This window comes from Leucopleurus acutus, assembly GCF_964270905.1.
Source record: "Leucopleurus acutus genome assembly, chromosome: 11".
Taxonomy (NCBI): Eukaryota; Metazoa; Chordata; class Mammalia; order Artiodactyla; family Delphinidae; genus Leucopleurus; species Leucopleurus acutus.
In genome coordinates, this window is record NC_139152.1 from 15,300,088 (window position 1) to 15,318,255 (window position 18,168).

The window sequence follows — 18,168 nt, forward strand, 5'->3', positions numbered from 1 at the left end:
ATAATGGGCCCAGTAATGTCTGATGAACCAAACTGAATTTCTGTAGGGATATTCTCATAAAACCCAGGGATGCAATCGAATTTCTAACGGGAGCTAGAATCACAGTATTATATAAGGGGTGCATTGAATAAATAAATGTTCTGTGCATTTTGTCATGAAGATTCAAGTAAGGGGATGGAGAAAACAAGGGATAGGTTACTAGAAGCTTCCTGATAGCAGTTACCATTTCTTGACACTGCCATTTCAACTCTAAGGGGTGCCAAATAAGGCAGGAAGTCATCACTAATATCCCTTCCCACTGATAACACAGGATGAGGTAGCAAAACTTCCCAAACCTTTTTTCATGCCTTTTGCACTAGGGGCCATGCTGGAGGAATATTCTGGATTTGGGAGGAGTTGAACATTGGACATTTGTGGGGGGGGTATTATCACCAAAGAAGAAGAAGTCTACTGAGACTGCACCTGCTTCTCTCTCTGTGCCATTTAGCCTGGAGCATATTTCCAGACTCTGAAATGAAGTCCACTATATTTTGGGAATATCCACTCATAGAAGATTCTAGACTCAAAGGATCAGTTGCAAGCTCTCTTCCCAGGTGATTCTAAGAGTCAACCCCAAGAATCTATACTTTTCTAATTTCTTTCATGATTTCAACTTCAGAGAAGAAATAACAATGTCAGTACTGTATTACCTAAACTATCATGGGATGCTGGAACACTGAAAATCTTACCAAAGTCATTTCTTCCATTCCTACATTTCTCTTCTGGCAAAAATGACTGAATTTTTTATCCAAATACTGTACGAGTAAGTTTCTATGGCATCCTTAGCCTGAGTCAGAAGCCACAGACCTCTGATCTAAAATAATTCAAGTAGTGAAGTAAAACTATGTAACATGCGGTATCAGAGAAATCATAAGTTCTTTATTTTACACAGAGGCTAGAAGCTAAGTAGATTTGCAGCTATCAAAATGTCACTCTTAATTCAGTCATACAAGGAAACATAAAAAGGAAGTAAAAATGGAAAAACCACTAATTTTTCAGGTCAGATACATTTTTGCATCTGTAATCTGAAAATACATCTCGCCAACATTAAGTCATTGTCAAATTGTTTTTGCTGCATATAACACTTTGGTCATCTTGAACATAATGCAAAACCTTTTCCTTATGAATAATAAAAATGTATCAAAACTCTATCAATATATAATTTTTAAGCTTTTCAACAAGAAGTCTAATAAATGTTCGATAAAATATATTAGGAGCTCACCATTTTTTTTAATTACACGACTCTGCTGTTTCATTTGATCATTTGGAACTCCCAAAATTTCTATAATCACTAATGTGTCAGCTTTGTTAGATGATGAATGACAACTGGGAGGCAACTGGATCCCGCTGATGAGCTGCACAAAAATAAGGGAATTCAAGAATTGAGCAGAATGTCAAACTGCACCACTGCTTAATTTCAAAATAAAATAGGTTTTCCAAAAATCATGACTGACTAAGTCATTTCCCACCAAAAAAACAAACAAACAAAGTAGAAAATAGTGCCAATTATTAATTTTAACTCTTTTATCCTCAAATATCAATAGATGAACACCAGGAACATGTCTAAATTATTCCATTTTACCAATATGTGATTATAATAGAATCCACATTCTCCAAGATTGATGGTCCAACAAATATTTTTATTTTAAAAGCATTGTTATGATTCCCTTCTACTGTAATTCAGGCTGAGTCACTCCAAAAACATGAACTCTTTTCAAATTCATATTGTATATATACAACAAAAAAAAGGTAAACTATAAATACAACTTCTGAAATATAAGAAAAAACACCACATAATTTCCTATGATAGCATTCTCTGACAGTATAATTTATATGTTTGGATAATTTATCATGAAATTTTACCTTACCCATCGCTTTCCATATTATCATAAGTAACCTGAGTTTGACAAAATCAATTATTTCATATATATATTAGGGACCGGATAGCAGAAAATGCTTAACAAAGTAACTAATAATAGTTTTATTTAGTCTTCTATTAGTCAAGCTAATTGTTGAAGCACAGATTTGTTTTACTTTAAGGAACAAAGTCCGAATTAAAAAAAAAAAACAGTATTTGAAGTATACTAGTTCATAGAGTGTACTAATGTAAAAAATTGAGACATGATTTCAATTTCTGAAGATTATAATAAAGAGGAACAAATAAATAATTGTTGTGAAAATAGAAGGAAAAGAAAAGAAAAAAGTGCCAGTGTGTAATTTTTTCCTTCCTACATCCACAAATTATGGCATCAGCTAGAAACCAGAGTAACTGTGCAAATATTTAACAACCAGTATGGAACGGGCATTGATCAATAAGCATAATTAGATATCAAGGTAACTTGAAAGAACATTGACTGTGAAAAACTAGCACACTGATAGCAGAGCCTATCAGCTGAATATAGGCCCTCCAGGTAATAAACCCTTATCAGTATGGAGAAGGTGCACACTGAAATAGAATTTAGAGATTTATTGTTCAAATAATTTGTACACTCTGATTCACAAAGCCCTTCCATGGGCCTCTGCAGAGGATGGATGTCAAACAGAAAACCCTTAGTGGTCAACCAGATAGTTCTGTTTTCATCTATTGATCTTATACACGAGATTTTAAACTTAGAAAATGATACCTTAGTTTTTATAAGCTTGAAAATAACTGATTTAATCCAAAGTTCTCTGTTTACAGTTGACAAAGAGTAAACCAGAAATGTTAAATGGCTTCATCAAGGACATAAGAAAGCTAACGGCAAAACTAGGCCTTTTTATTCCCAAATCATACTCTCCAGCATTTGTGGAAGTCATAATGTAATCACAAAGCTCCTAGAACAATCAGAACAAGAGGGGAGACACACATGGCTGTGGCAGCAGCTTCCCAGGAAAATCATCAACCCTGCCTCCTTCACACCATGTCACTTACACCCCTACATGAGACCTCTCAGAATACAAACAGGTGGCATTTGTAAACATCTATGCATACCAGCTATCCTCCATCTTCACTTTCTCAATAAAAGAGCACATATATTCTCTTTAGTATTCTCAACTTGAAAAAGAAATCATTCATTCAATTAACCTACATGTATTGAGCATATACTTTGTGTCAGTTACTGTGGATAAGGGTTGAACAAAACACAGTCCTTATCCTTAAAGGACCCTCAGACAAGTGGGGGGAGAAAGACAAGTATAACAAGTAGATAATTATAATTTACAGTGTGGTAAGTGTCATAATGTATGCATGTATAGGGTGTTATGGAAAAACAGAAGAAAACTTCAAAAGAAGCACAGGAAAAAGCTTCCAAAAAGAAGTGACACTTAAAGTATTGAAAAATGATTCAGAATGCAATAGGCAGATGAAGGATGGAAGAGTAGTCCAATCAAAGGAAATAGCATATGCAGTACATAGAAGAGTCATTATGGACAAAAAAGAAGGCTTCCATACAGTTTCGGAATGGGTTGAAAGGCTGGAAGAAGTGAGAGATGAGGCTAGAGGAGTAGGACAAAGCCAGACTAAGAAAACGATCAGGAGACACAAATAAATATTAAGTAGGCATGATAAGATTAGCACTGCAGCAAAATCTCTCTGGTTGACTTGTGGAAGATGGACCAGGACAACTGAGACAAGGCTCCCTGAAAACCCCTTAGGAAGCCAAAGGAATGGAGGTGATGACAGGTAACAGATTCCTAAAAAAAAAAGACAGTAACAAATGACATCAGATCAAGGGGATGGATAAGGAAGACATTTAAAGTGAGATCTACAGAACTTAGAAATGGATTGGACATGGGAAGTGAAGGAGATGTGGAAGACAAGAATAGCTCCACTTTTCTTGCCTGAATTAATTGAGTCAAGGAATTTGACTCAGTTCACTGAGACTTAAATAAACTAGAAGTAGATTTGACGAGGAAGGGATGTTCAGGCTTTAATATTTTAAGTTTGACAGAATATTGGTAAGGAGGCTAAGTAGGCTATTAAAAATAAGCCTTTATAGTCCAAAAATGAGGTCAGATTTGAGCATTGTTTGGGGTTGAAACAGTGAATGTGTATAATGTGAATGTGTATAAAAGAATACAAGGAGGATGTTTAGTTTGAGATAAGGATTAAGAAATTCTTTCTCACCCACAAATGAAAGTGAGAAAGAATCGCTTGCATATAGATTAAAAAGGAAAGAAGAAATCCACAGAAGCACATCAATGAGATTTGTGTGGATTAGGAAGGGATCTGAAAAAGTGGCTGAAACACCCCATCTTCTCACTAGAACAACAACTAGAACAACTAGACTAGTTCCTCTAAATTAGAACTATGCAATTTTTTCATTCATGCAAAAAGGCAACAGAAAGACATTTTTCAGATATGGAAGGATGCTGAAATACCACCCACCTACATTACCTGAAAAGATTAACAGAAATTTAAAAGGCATTAAAGAAAATCAATAGAACTAAAAATATTAATGCATACTATCTAGCTTATATCATAACCAATACAGGTAAAAGAAAAAGTAATGAATCTTACCCTTATCATAAGTATGACTGGATTACTGTCCATTAGTGCTTTATTTGGATTAAACTTTGTTTTACTATCTCTTAGGAAGTGTGGTTTCAAAATATATCCAGAACCACCATTATCCAAAAATTTCCCATTTTGAAGATCCATAGGCAGACCAGGGGTCTGGAAATTTAAGGCCACTGTGAGGGAAAAAGAGTATTTTGACATTGTCAGGAAACAGAGGGTATATCTAAAGAAACGCAACTAAACAGTTTACTGAAACCTAATCATGGATTATATATCTTTGAAAATTTTAAGAGCAAGCATTTGCCAAATAAGTCATGATTTTTAAACCTTTCCTTTTGCCATGTCTTTGTTAACATATGAAGGTGAGTTTCAAAATTTAATCTGCAAATTATTTTACAGCTTTGAGTTAAAAAATCAAAATGGCATACAGCATAGATTATAGAATAGCAATGTACATGTCAGAAAACATTCAGGAAATATGAGAGTAAAGAAAATCAGTCATTAAATGCTGGAAGGGAAGACACCAACTGTATCATAAACTTTCAGGTCTAAAGAGGTACTGTAACCACTTGAGGAGAAAGCGAGGAACAGGCAGAGCAGTAACTGTCGTTAAAATACAGAAACAACTCCGTATAGGCTGGTAAACAGCCACTATATGCAGTACCACCATCTACCCCCCACTGCCCTCCCCAGCATCCTGATCCCGCCCCCTCCCTCTCTGAAAACCTATGGGCCTTGTCACAATCGAGCAGCAGAAGGGTTAACACCTGGCACTTTCTGACTGGTTAGTCCCACTGGTACACCAGTTGATCAATTTGGAATAAGGAGAGTCAGTCAAGGACAAATAACAAAGCTATGCAGTCTTACTTTTCAATACTATGAATGCAGAAGTGATTAAAATACAAAAAGCAGAGGCCACTCGATTTGAAGAGGCCCTTAGCAAATCTTTCAAGCAAAGGACTCTATCTTCACTGTTCTCTTACATCTCTTTTTGGTTTCTTTTTCCCATTCCTACAATTCCCATGCAAACTCCTCATGAATTTAACCTCCATGCTTCTACCCTCACCTAGATTTACCCTTTTCAACCTATTTAGGATTAACTTCAACTCTTGAAGCCATTGATTCATCATTGCTTGACTCCAAAACACCCAGGCTCGAAAATTCTTCAAAGGAAGCTCTTTTCATGAATCTTTTATTAATTCACAAAATGAATTTATTTTATCTTACTTTTGCAAAAAACTCAATATCCTATGTAACATACCCATTTGACAACCTACATTCCAAAATTCTTGAGGATTAAAATTAGAAGAGTCTGCTCTTGTTGCTTTGGGATATATTCTGGTAATGAACTTCGTGGTGTGAAGAATAAATTCATTGGCTAAAAAAAAGAAATTTATTAAAACATTTCAAAGATTTCAAATAAACTACTATGTCTATATATTTATTTAATTCTGCAACAGTTTCAATAATGTTGATGTCTATTGTCCTGGCAGAAATATTTGCAATTCATGAAAATCAAAATAAATTCATGCCTTTGTTTGGCAGAGTAATTCACTGTTATTGAAAAGTTAATAATAATTTTAATTAAACAATTTTATGTAATTATTCACTCAAAGAAAGAAACAGTTGGATAATATATTTCTTTTTGTTCACATCCAAATTAATTTCACTTTGACATAGAGTATATAAAATTCCAAAATAAAATGCATCCATTTTTGAAAACAAAAGTATCTTTACCCATTTTGGTTTTTTTCACTTTGGTTTTCACATTAGGAAAGAATTGCACGGAAGTCATATAAAACTATGCGATGTCATCCAAGTTAATCAAGTTGAATATTTAACAGATCCTCAGGGCTGAAAGGGACCTTAAAGTTACTCAACTCAGCTTCCAGCTGACCTTCTAACCACCATAGTACCTTTCCCCAAAATTCATTCAATTTCTGTTTGCATCCCTCCATTGAAAGAGAACTTGCAGGACTTCCCTGGTGGCACAGTGGTTAAGAACCCACCTGCCAATGCAGGGGACACTGGTTCGAGACCTGGTCCAGGAAGATCACACATGCCGTGGAGCAACTAAGCCCGTGCGCCACAGCTTCTGAAGCCCACACTCCTAGAGCCCATGCTCCTCAGCAAGAGAAGCCACCGCAATGAGAAGCCCACACACTGCAAAGAAAAGTAGCCCATGCTCACTGCAATTAGAGAAAGCCAGCGTGCAGCAACAAAGTCCCAACGCAGCAAAAAATAAATAAATAAAGTTATTAAAAAATAAAACGTATTTGTTCTTCAAAAAAAAAAAGAGAGAGAACTTGCTACCTCCCAATACTTCTGATTATTTCAAATGTTTTCCTTACAAGGAAAGGAAGACAATGTCTATACTTGAAGCACACACACACACACACACACACATACACACACACACACACAGTCTGTTTCAGTTTCTATACATATTCTTTATGTTTCTACTTATATTTTTTTACACATTTCTAGTAATTCTATTTAAATCACTTAAGATTCAAAACTAATTTACACCATATACCATTGGACACCCCTCAAATTTTTGAACATAGATTTTATGTTTCTCCAAGGTTTTTATTCTTTCACTAAGCAGATCCTTTTCCCACAACTATTTCTGCTAATATGGTGACCAGTCATGGAAGAAATGGTTATTGCCTATGTCCACTCTATTTGCTCTTCAGGCTAGAACAGAATCATTGCCACTCTCATCCTAAAAACTGTTCCTTAGGAAGCACTGTCAGGTAAAAAATTCTAGTTACTGAAGTTAATAGTAATTACAGTTAATTTAATTAACACTCAATTTTAGAAGTTATTCTCTCCTTGAGGAAAAGTTCACTTTGAAGCTACTCGTGTACAAATGCACTTTGTGTGTCCAAGTGTCATGATCCCTTATCTAGTCCTAAACTAGATGTCTATCTGTTGATAAAATACGTACTCTTCTGGATCTTAATTTTTTTCATCTACAAAGTGATAAACATGAATGATCACTATGGACCCTTAACATGATTTTGTTACTTCTGAGATTTAGAAATTAAACATGCTATTTTTTCACATAGCATGAGAAATGTGAAAATTAAATAAGAAAAAATAAGAAAACAACATATAATCTCACCACTCAAATAATAACCCTGATAACCTCTTGGTATATATATATTTCCATTCTTTTGTCATATGTATATACTTATTTTTAATTGAATCTTATTGTTTATTCCCTTTTATAAACTTCCATTTTTTAACTTACTAAGATAACAAGAAAATCATTCCATTTCAATAATATTCACCTACGACATTATTTTTAAATAACTGAAAAGCATTCACACATATGAAAATTTCTGTTTCTGATTTTTCCCTATTATAAACTTAATGATGTTTATTGTTTTTAATGATAGACATCCTTGCAGAACATCTTTGCCCAATCATTAATTATTTACTATTAACTTTTGGCACAAGAAAAATATTCTATACTCTTTCCAAAGAAACGCTGATGCTATATTTTATGACTCTGCTCTGAACTACCCAGTCCCTTTTCAGATTTTGAGCAAGTGTTTAATATGATGAGAGTGAGAGAATTATAACGACTTTTGCTGTGCCCAGACGTCCTGTCCCCATGAACAACAACAAAAACCATCCGATAGTTTGAAAGAATGGAGGCTAGTAAAGTAGGTCATTCATATTCAAACTCTGTTGACAACAGTTCACAGTAAAAAATATGCTTTATATCACAACCCAACACCACACACACACAAAATTGTTTCACAAAACAAAACTTACTCTTCCTGCCTACATCTTCTCCATCCTATTATTTTGTTCCATTCCATTCTGCTCTATTCTTTTAACTGTCATGTAGATCTACTGAATTGACTTTTGGTCACAAGCCTCAATTTAAAAAAAAAAAAAGCCCTATATAGGATCTTTCTAATAGGCAGTTTGAGGAGATAAGCTAAAGCATGCCTCAAAACCCTAGGGTTGGGCTTCCCTGGTGGCGCAGTGGTTGAGAGTCCGTCCGCCCGCCGATGCAGGGGACGCGGGTTCGTGCCCCGGTCCGGGAGGATCCCACATGCCGCAGAGCGGCTGGGCCCGTGAGCCATGGCCGCTGGGCCTGCGCATCCCGAGCCTGTGCTCCGCGACGGGAGAGGCCACAACAGTGAGAGGCCAAGAAAAAACACCCTAGGGTACCAATGGCCAGCCAAATGAGGTTAACCAACAAATATACCAGAATCTGCATTTCCTAATAGCCAACAGCTTTTCTCAAGTCAGTCGCAGGTGCTGATTTCTCTGCCACAGCACTTCTACATAAGACGGTAGATTGCAATTTTAAAAAGGATATGGAGAGTCACCTGATTCTGATTATTAAGTTAATTGACTGTTGGGTCACAGGGTAGGCTGCCCCTAAAATGTGCTTCAGTGGCATATTGATTATTTTGAATTAAAGTGACTTAAGAAATGGCCAATGCAAGAGGGACACTCTATCCCTCCTTTCTGTCTCCTTCAAAGCAGGAAATAAATGTCTCATGTGAAAGATTCACTCCCTGCGTCTGAACATAGGACACCCTTCCCACCAAAGACAGGGAATTCAGGGCTGAGAAGACTGTGAAAACAAACTTTGTGACTTCTTTAATTTACTACTCCAAGCCCAAACGCTGTTTGAATTCTTCACTAATTGGTCACCCAAAACCTAAGTTTCTTTGTCCTGTCAATTCCTCACAAATTTATTGTTTCTTTGTCTAAAAAGTATAAAACCTGCTGACTTTGGTCACTTCTTAGGTCCCATTTATATGAATTAAATTTTGTTTCTTTTTCTCCTGTCAATATGACTTGCGTCAGTTTTATTAGTAGTCCAGCCACAAGAACTCAAGAAGGATAGACGGAAAAAATTTCCCCTCCTAACAGACCATCCCTTTTTAAGTTGATGATATTTCCTGCCATATAAGTCTGAGAAGAAGGTAGCGTCTTCTTCCCATTCTCTTTCCCTGTTGTGTCTCGGGCTCTACACCAAGCAGAATAAACCCACCTCAGATGTAGAGTCAGGAGACAGTGAAAAGAAGATGCAGAGACACATGGTCCCTCTGCAGGTACACAGCCATCTGGCAGTCTGGCCTGGGTACCATTTTTTTTTTTTTTTTTTTTTTGCGGTATGCGGGCCTCTCACTGTTGTGGCCTCTCCCGTTGCGGAGCACAGGCTCTGGACGCGCAGGCTCAGCGGCCATGGCTCACGGGCCCAGCCGCTCCGCGGCATGTGGGATCCTCCCAGACCGGGGCACGAACCCATGTCCCCTGCATCGGCGGGCGGACTCTCAACCACCGTGCCACCAGGGAAGCCCGTGGGTACCATTTTTTCCTTCTTCTTCACCTTAGAGATACAGCCTCCCAGTCTATTTAACTCTACCGCTTAGTGCCCACCGAGTCCACAAAGTTCACCCTGGCTCCAGTCTCCCCGCCATAAGCCTTTATCATCTCCTCCCTGCAGACGGTGTCACCCTTATGCACTAACAGAGGCATCTTTCAGAAACACACAGGGGATCATGTGACTCCTGAGATTTCAATCTTTTCCTACTCACTTTGGATTGTAGGACAAAGTCCAAGTTCCTTGTAATTTGGCTTTGCCTACCTCTGTAGCCTTGTCACTCACTGCTCTCCCATGTAAACTGCTCACCACAGCCCCTCCCAACAAAGTGTCCATACTGGACATTCTCAATCAAAATTTCATGACTTAAAATAATGGTTGAGTTCTGTGAAATAAAACCTAATGCGACCTGAGGCATATAACCCTTTTTAAAATATGTTAAATATGTTGAAATTGTACTAGAATATAGTTTTTGTAAACATCATTGATCAATTTTGACACCTTAAAAGTGAATATAACTTGTTTAAACACTTCATCTATTTGAATCATAAGAACTTACGTCTCAACTTTGAAAGTTTTCGGGCTTGTGACTCCCCAATAGAGTTACTTTCATTAAATTGTTGATACAGTCTTGAATGGTGAAAACTTCTGAACTTCTCAATTTTAGTATAAATAACAAGATCAGATAGGGCCGTAGCTATTTTTAACTTTGCGGTGAAAAAAAAAAGGCAATAATTTCACATATTTGCACTAATCATTTGAAAAATTATTTTTTCAATAAAGAAAATACGCTTTCAAATCAATGATTTTAGTCTTTTCATAAGATTATATCCTCAAAAACTATTTGGATTAGGTCAATGTGAATATGTTCTATTATGACAACATTTAATGTCAATTATGAGACAACCTAAACCTAAAATCCCAATTAATGTAATAAGTATTGAGGATGGCAATTATTTCTATTTCCTTTATCCCAAAGGTCTTAGTTTAGTATCAGGAATTCTACAAATTCAAGAATTGTAGTCATGAGTAAATATATTTCCAATGTGATCTAACATTTTGGAATAACTTCTGTTGTATAGTACTCTATTGCTCTTCTATAGCCCAGTATCTATACCCTTTGCACTTCTGTTCTTCCAAAGTGTTCTTCTTTTTTTTTTTTTTGGAAAACACTTCTTGCGCATGCTCAATCCATGTGCTTAAGTGTCGGTAACGTGGACTGGGCCTGGCTAACCAGAGCTCTGCATTCCCCACAGTAAGTGGCTCAAGGATGTGCACAGCTTGGATCATAGCCAATGTACAAAAAGAATCTGCTTGGTCAGCTGAGAGATAGATAGGCCTTCCATTGGATTTGAATCTGAAAGCATGTAAAACTGAAGCTTGGCAAAGGCTTGCACCAATATAGGAAAAGTAGGGCCAAAGTTGGAGAAAGAAATTTCTGTGGACTTTGATACACTTCAACCACGTCATTCCTGAAATTAGAATCCCTTTCCCTAAACTTTTCATTTCTGTGGACCAATTGAATTAATTCACATTTTACTTAAACCAGCTTGCAACCATGTATACCTTGCAACCATGTATACCTTCCTTTGTCATGTATACCTTCCTTTGTCATGCTAACTTGTATACTTAAAATACTATATAATATAAATAGTGCTTTTCTTGTCTCTGACAGTATGATCGCCTTCAGAGCAGATACACTATCTTTTGTACACTGCACAGTGTCTAATACATGAGAAGGCATAATATTTGTTAGCTGTAGAGAAAAAAATAATCACAAACAGCTAATACAGGAAGAGATGACTTCTAAAACTTCTTGTCCACTGCTAGTTTTTTCCAAACAAATTTTAAATAATAGACTGAAGTTATTGTAAGTAGGGAAAAGATGTTTCCTCCAAAATGTTTTAAAACTACTCAACAAAACAATAAGACAACTTTTCAATCACTTGTAAGGCTTTCGCAAAGCCTCATCTCACCTTTTTCTTGAAGAGTGGAATTCCGACTGCCCCTTTTGACTCTGCCTCCTTTTCCAAATCATCTTGAAAAGCATCCGATGGTTCTGGTCCTTTGGCCTCATTTTCCTCCTCCTCTTGCTCTGCCTCCTCTTCTTCTTCATATTCCTCTACCTGACCATGCTTATCAGAACCTCTCCTTTCACGGGTTTCCCTTAAAGTTCCTATTTTCTTGTTTCTAACTAATATTTTGAATTTTAATGCCTACAGAAACAATTTGAAAGAAAGATACTATTACACATGCACAGGTAAATTTGCACTTGTCATTGTCATCAAAAAGTCTTTCATCATATTTTCAATTTGCCCACAGCAGTAAGATATGTAAAAGCTCCATCTTTTTTCCATATTCCTAAAACCTAATAGAAAAAAACCTAATAGAAACCTAATAGAAACCAGTGATATTATTGTATTGACCAAAATTCACCAAAAAATACGCCTGTAATGATTGGGGCTTTCTTTTCTTTTCTATTTCTTCTACATTCCATAAATTATTACTATGCACAAATTTGAAATACATGAAAATTATATATATATAATTTTCTATAGATTATTATTAAAATTATATAATTTTATATAAATTATTGTTTATATAATTATATATATATTTTTTCAATGTTACAGAAGTTAGAATGTTATAACTTCTGGTAGTGAATGCTTCAGGTCATCACTCTCTTATCCAACATTAAAAGTATTATATGAGATCAGGTATATAAAAATGTCTATTATAGTATTTGACATCTAATAAAGACTAAATTTAAGCTAAAGATTTATAAATCTTCACATTTCAACTGTATTGCATAAGAGCATCATCAACTTAATATTTCCTGCCCATCAAAACTAGGAGCATGGCAAACTTCACCATCTGGGTCACTCATTCTAAATCCAAAGCCTTCTGGCTCCTTTCTTTCACTTACTTATTTCTGCCCTTTTCAAATATTCATTAATTTAACAAACATATTTAGTAAGTGCCTGGTACACTGTATATAATGTTACTGGGATCTACCCTATGAAGAAAAATTCCTTTCTTTTTTTATTATAATGTTTTTATGTATGTATTTATTTATTTTTGGCTGTGTTGGGTCTCAGTTGTGACACGCGGGATCATTGTTGCAGCATGCGGGACCTATGGTTGCGGCGGACGGGCTTCTCTCTAGCTGTGGGCTCTGTAGTTGTGGTGCATGGGTTCCAGAGAACGTGGGCTCTGTAGTTTGTGGCACACAGGCTCTCTAGTTGAGGCGCACAGGCTCAGTAATTGTAGCACGTGGGCTTAGCTGTCCTGCGGCATGTGGGATCTTACCACTGGACCACCAGGGAAGTCCCTAAAGTTCTTTTCTTTGAGGAGCTTTGATTGCCCTTCTCTTTGTCATCCTCAGGTACCCACTCAAATTATTCCATCATCTTGGGTCTTCTCTCTTTTACCATGACCCTCGTGTTACTAATACAGAGGTTTACCAAAGTGCACTCTGCAACCACAAGTGTCAAAAGCATCACCTGGGGTGCTTGTTAAAAGAAAAGATTTCTGCAATCTACTTCAGACTTAGAGAACCAGAATCTTGAATTGTGGGACAGAATTATGTCTCTTTAACAAGTCTCCAGGCAATTCTTTTGTATACTGAGGGCTAAGCGCAGTATGAGAAAATGACTTTATCTCTAATTTCTCATTTACTCATTGGAAAGCATCTCCTTTAGTGTGGAAGCAAAAGCTTTAATGGAAATTATATATCTGAATACTAAAAATTAGATTTATAAATAATAGGAGGAATTCTATTCCTAGAAAACTGAAATTATTATTATAATTTCCTGAATTAGACCATGACTCTTAAGATTTAATCTGATGATGTGTTTACAGCACTCTGCACAAGCTGTTTAATATTTCTTTTCTGTCATAATTGAACACGTTTAGCCTGTGAGCATTCTCATCAGGTGAAAGAGTCACAGTTTGTCCATTTGTTCAGTTTATTTTTCTCTGTCTTAATTCTATCGTGAGTCCTATACCTCTTGTCCTTAGTGTCATAACACTTTCATCTTTAAATTTTCTACTCATCTAAATAAAATAAAGAAAAATATAAAGGGGGATATTCAAATATTACAAATATATACTATATCTACCAAAATGATGACATGTCAAAATTAAACTGTTGGTTAGGGGTGTCAAAAAAGAAAAAAGTTCATTTATCACCTGATAAAATTTGGGGTGAGGAGAATGGACCAGCAGACGAAACTGAAGAGTGGCCAGAGAGGAATGAGGAAAGCCTGAAGAATGTGGTGTTACAGAAGGAAGTGTTTCACAGAAAGGAAGGAGGCATCCATAGCGTTGAATGTTGTCAAGGCAACAAGTCAGAGGAAGGCTGAAATAGGTCCGTTAGAATTTACTGGTAGTGGGTACTTCTATGGTCCAGTGGTAAAGAATCCGCCTTTCAATGCAGGGGACATAGGTTCAATCCCTGGTTGGGAAACTGAGATCCCATATGACGCGGGGCAACTAAGTGCCACAGCTACAGAGCCCATGTGACCTGGAGCCTGCACTCCACAACTACAGAAGCCCATGCGCTCCAGTGAAAGACCCCACAAGCCTCAACAAAGATCCCACGTGCTGCAACTAAGACCCGATGCAGCCAAAAAAAAAAAAAAAAGATAAAGAAAATAAATATTTAAAAAAAAAGAATTTACTGGTAGGTAAGTGATGAGCATACTGAAATACTTACTTGGTGCACATGGAAGAGGAAGCCTGATTAGGTAGGTTGTGAGGAGACAAGGAAATGAAAATTTGGGTTGAGAAAGGAAATAATAAAATAAAAAGATAGCTGGAGTAGAAACTGCAATCCTGAGGGTAGGGTGTGGGTGCTTTTTTTAAACCAAATACTTGAGTATGCTCAACTGAAGATGGTAAGATGTCCGTAGAGACAGGGACATTGAAAAGAGCAGATTAAAAAAGGGGGAACCTGCCACCCAGATGCTGAAGTATTGGGCATGAATTCTATTTACAGCCTAGATCTTTGCCTCTTTCTTAGCCTTTGGCCTGTAAAACATACCAAATTCCTGTGCTCTAATATTAACTGACTTGAAATTTTGGACACATGGGATATAACGCACAATTAAAATGTGCATTTTTAGGTATATCTCTATATATTCTCTTTATCAAAATGTATTCACCTACATGCTCACGGGACTATTTCCTCGGAAACACATTGCAAAGATACACCTCGATAAATAATCAAAACTAAGCATTTGTCATTGATCTCTAGCCCAGTTTCATGGGCCAATACAATAGTAGCATGTTTTTTTCTCTTTTTCTTAACCTGAGCTTCTCAGACAAAGTGTTACCTCTGGTGAAGGTAATTTGTCTGGAAAATCATCAAGAGTATCAGAAAGCAAGGCATCTCCAAAAGTAGACTGCAAATTGTCTGCCATCACTTCTTGTTGGGAAGGGGAGCAGTGATTTTCTAAAGAGAGCACCACTGGGTAGTCAGATGTCTAAAAAATTAACCATTACTACAGTTATTAATCAAAACTCCTCAATAACTTTAATGCAATTTATAGAAGCACTTAATTTTAAAACATTTCTAATGTTCAGTACCTTCGCAAAATTATTACGTTTTCTTTAAACTGAAAATAGTTTTGAGTCTGACAAAACAGGGAACATTCAATCTGTATAAAAAGGAAAATTATTACTATTTGCATTAGAAGTATAGGAAAAAAAACTGAAGCACCCAACAGTGGGTACTTGTTTAAATAAATTATGGCATATCCTTTTAAAGGAATGATATAACTCTGTCACAAAAGAGGTAGAGCTATATATACTCTACAGAAAGTTATCTATGATCCAGTCTTATGAAGAAAAACAAGTTGCCAAAGAGTGAGATTCTACATTTTTTTTAAACTACATATATATGTTTAGATATTTTTAGGAAAAACTTTAACCCTGGTAAGTTAAAAAAAGGTTAATTTTCTACTTTTTCAATTTTAAATTCTTTAATCAAAACTCATTGCTTTATAATTAAAAACAAAGATAAAGATATTTCCAATTTTTAATAATAAAGAGTATCTAGTAAGTAAAAGTGACTCTACAAAGATATTTTCTGCCCTTAGTCACCATTGTAACTTTTAAATTTGTCACAAAATAGTGAACAGCACTCCTTTTGGGATCTTATTCAAAATTATTTTCTTTATTTTGTTTCCACATATAATTATCAGGACACAAATTTACCAATTTAGAATAATAAGAAAAGGAATTGCAAGGTCTGCTGCATTATTACAGACCTTTGATATATATGTCATATGTTACATATATCACATATAATATTATGCCTTATTAATGTATGAGTATATTAATTTCTTATGGCTGTTGTAACAAATTGTCATAAACTTGGTCACGTGAAGCAACAGATATTCATCTTTTCATAATTCTGGAGGCCAAGATTTTGAAATCCGTTTCACTGGTTAAAATGAAATCAGTTTCACTGGCTAAAATTTCAGCAGCTCTAGGGGAAATCTGTTCTTTGCCTTTTCCAGCTGCTGGTGGTTGCCAGCATTCCTTGGCTTGTGGCCACATCACTCCAATCTCTGCCCCTCATCTTCACATTGCCTCCTCTTCTGTGTGTATTAAATCTCCCTCTACCTCCCACTAATAAGGATACATATGATGGCATTTAGGGCCCACCCAGATAATTCAGGATAATCTCTCATCTCAAGAGTCTTAACTTCATCACACCTGTAAAGACCCTTTTTCCAAATAAAGTAACATTTACAATTTCCAGGAATTAGAACCTAATATCTTTGGGGTTCAGCCTAAAAAATGACCTTCTCGTAAATACCCATGTACATATATATTGACTCAGTCTAATATTAAGAGAAGAGTGTAAAATTCTTTTCCCAAATATAATAAGTGATTTTGAGACTAGGCAAAGTGAATGCCTAGCAAATGGATTTCTGGATTAGGCCCTGACTTCACTCACTGGGAAGAACTCATTTTTTTTTTGTCTTCTGTGGTCTTTGGCTCCACCCTCTGGGAAGATCCTCTGGCGTTATCCTCCTTGTTCATATCTAAAGCATGTGCTGAGGAGTTGGCTTTCCTTAAAGCCAAGCCACTTTTGCAGCTCACTTCCTGACCAAGCGTTGTTTTAAGGTTCACCTAACAAGTCAGACTTATGTTTGGTTTAGTTTTTAGCAATACAACTTCCTCAAAAACTTCAATTTCATATGTTTGTTTCTAGTAAGTCACATGTGTCAGTAACTATATCCAAAGTTCTTTCCAAGCCACAGTTATCAAGTCTATTTTATTTCATTGTTCTCTCTTCCCCAAATGAATGGTGACTATATTGAGCAAAAAGTTCAACCTTTGATCTAATCTTTGCTGCAAAACTGTGTCACGTTATCCAACTGAGAAGTCTCATTGAGTCTGTTGCTCAAAGCCTTTTTTTTATTCCATCGCTTACTCTTTGGAGTCTTAGAAGCTGTAGGGGTTTGTCCATCCTTGCAAGTCATTTTAATTTTAAGATTGTCTCTATTTCCTTTTATTCCCTCAGTTACCCACCCTGAATGAAGTGAGAGAGTTTGCTACTCAAATATTTGGGAAGAGTATTTCAGACGAAGGGAATAGCAAGTGCAAACGCTTTGAGATATGTCTGAAAAAGGGTAAGGAGGCCAGAATGGTCACAAGAACAAGGGAGAGGTCAGAGAGGTAATGGAAAACAGGTCATGTAGGGCCTTGGGAGTCAAGGTATGGACCTTAGCTTCTATTTTGAGTGGGATTGAAGGGTTTGAAAAGCAGAATGACATGACTTGACTTACCAAAAAGTCACTCTGGCTGATATATTGAGATGAAACCACAGGGGAGGAGGGAGAGAAGCAGGAACCCTGGATAAGAAGCCATTGTAATAATCCAAGTGAGAGGTGATGGTAGTTGACCAGTACAGTGACAGTGAGAATGGGGAAATTCAGTGTATATTTTGAAAGTAGAGTCAAGAGGATTTGCTGAAGAACTTATTGAGGGGTTAGAGAGAAAAGAAGGGACTGTTAATGTTGACAACAATGATTTAGGCCGAACACATAAAAGTTAACATTAACTGAGATGGGAAGGACCACGGGAAAAGTGCGACTAGGAAAAAGAGGAATATTATCTGGAGCTCAAGTCTAAACATGTTAATTATACCTATTAAATATGCAAGTGGAAATGTCAAATCGGAAGTTGTCTATATTGGTGTAAAATTCAAGGGAGAAGTTTGGATAGAGATATAAATTTAGAAATCATCAGAAATTAG

At 36.3% G+C, this 18,168-nt stretch overlaps 1 protein-coding gene across 1 annotated transcript in view; it reads right to left on the bottom strand.

Annotated features, from left to right (window-relative positions):
- The window catches only part of PLCZ1 (phospholipase C zeta 1), a gene marked incomplete at its 3' end in the record, with an annotated part of 41,612 nt that overhangs the window by 4,703 nt on the left and 18,741 nt on the right, over positions 1-18,168 (bottom strand). The window contains exons 5-10 of the mRNA XM_082849947.1: positions 15,233-15,382; positions 11,873-12,112; positions 10,456-10,603; positions 5,799-5,915; positions 4,538-4,710; positions 1,262-1,394 (exon numbers count right to left, since the gene is read on the bottom strand). Of these exons, the coding sequence (XP_082706073.1) occupies positions 1,262-1,394; positions 4,538-4,710; positions 5,799-5,915; positions 10,456-10,603; positions 11,873-12,112; positions 15,233-15,382 (961 nt within the window). The remainder of the gene's footprint in view (positions 1-1,261; positions 1,395-4,537; positions 4,711-5,798; positions 5,916-10,455; positions 10,604-11,872; positions 12,113-15,232; positions 15,383-18,168) is intronic.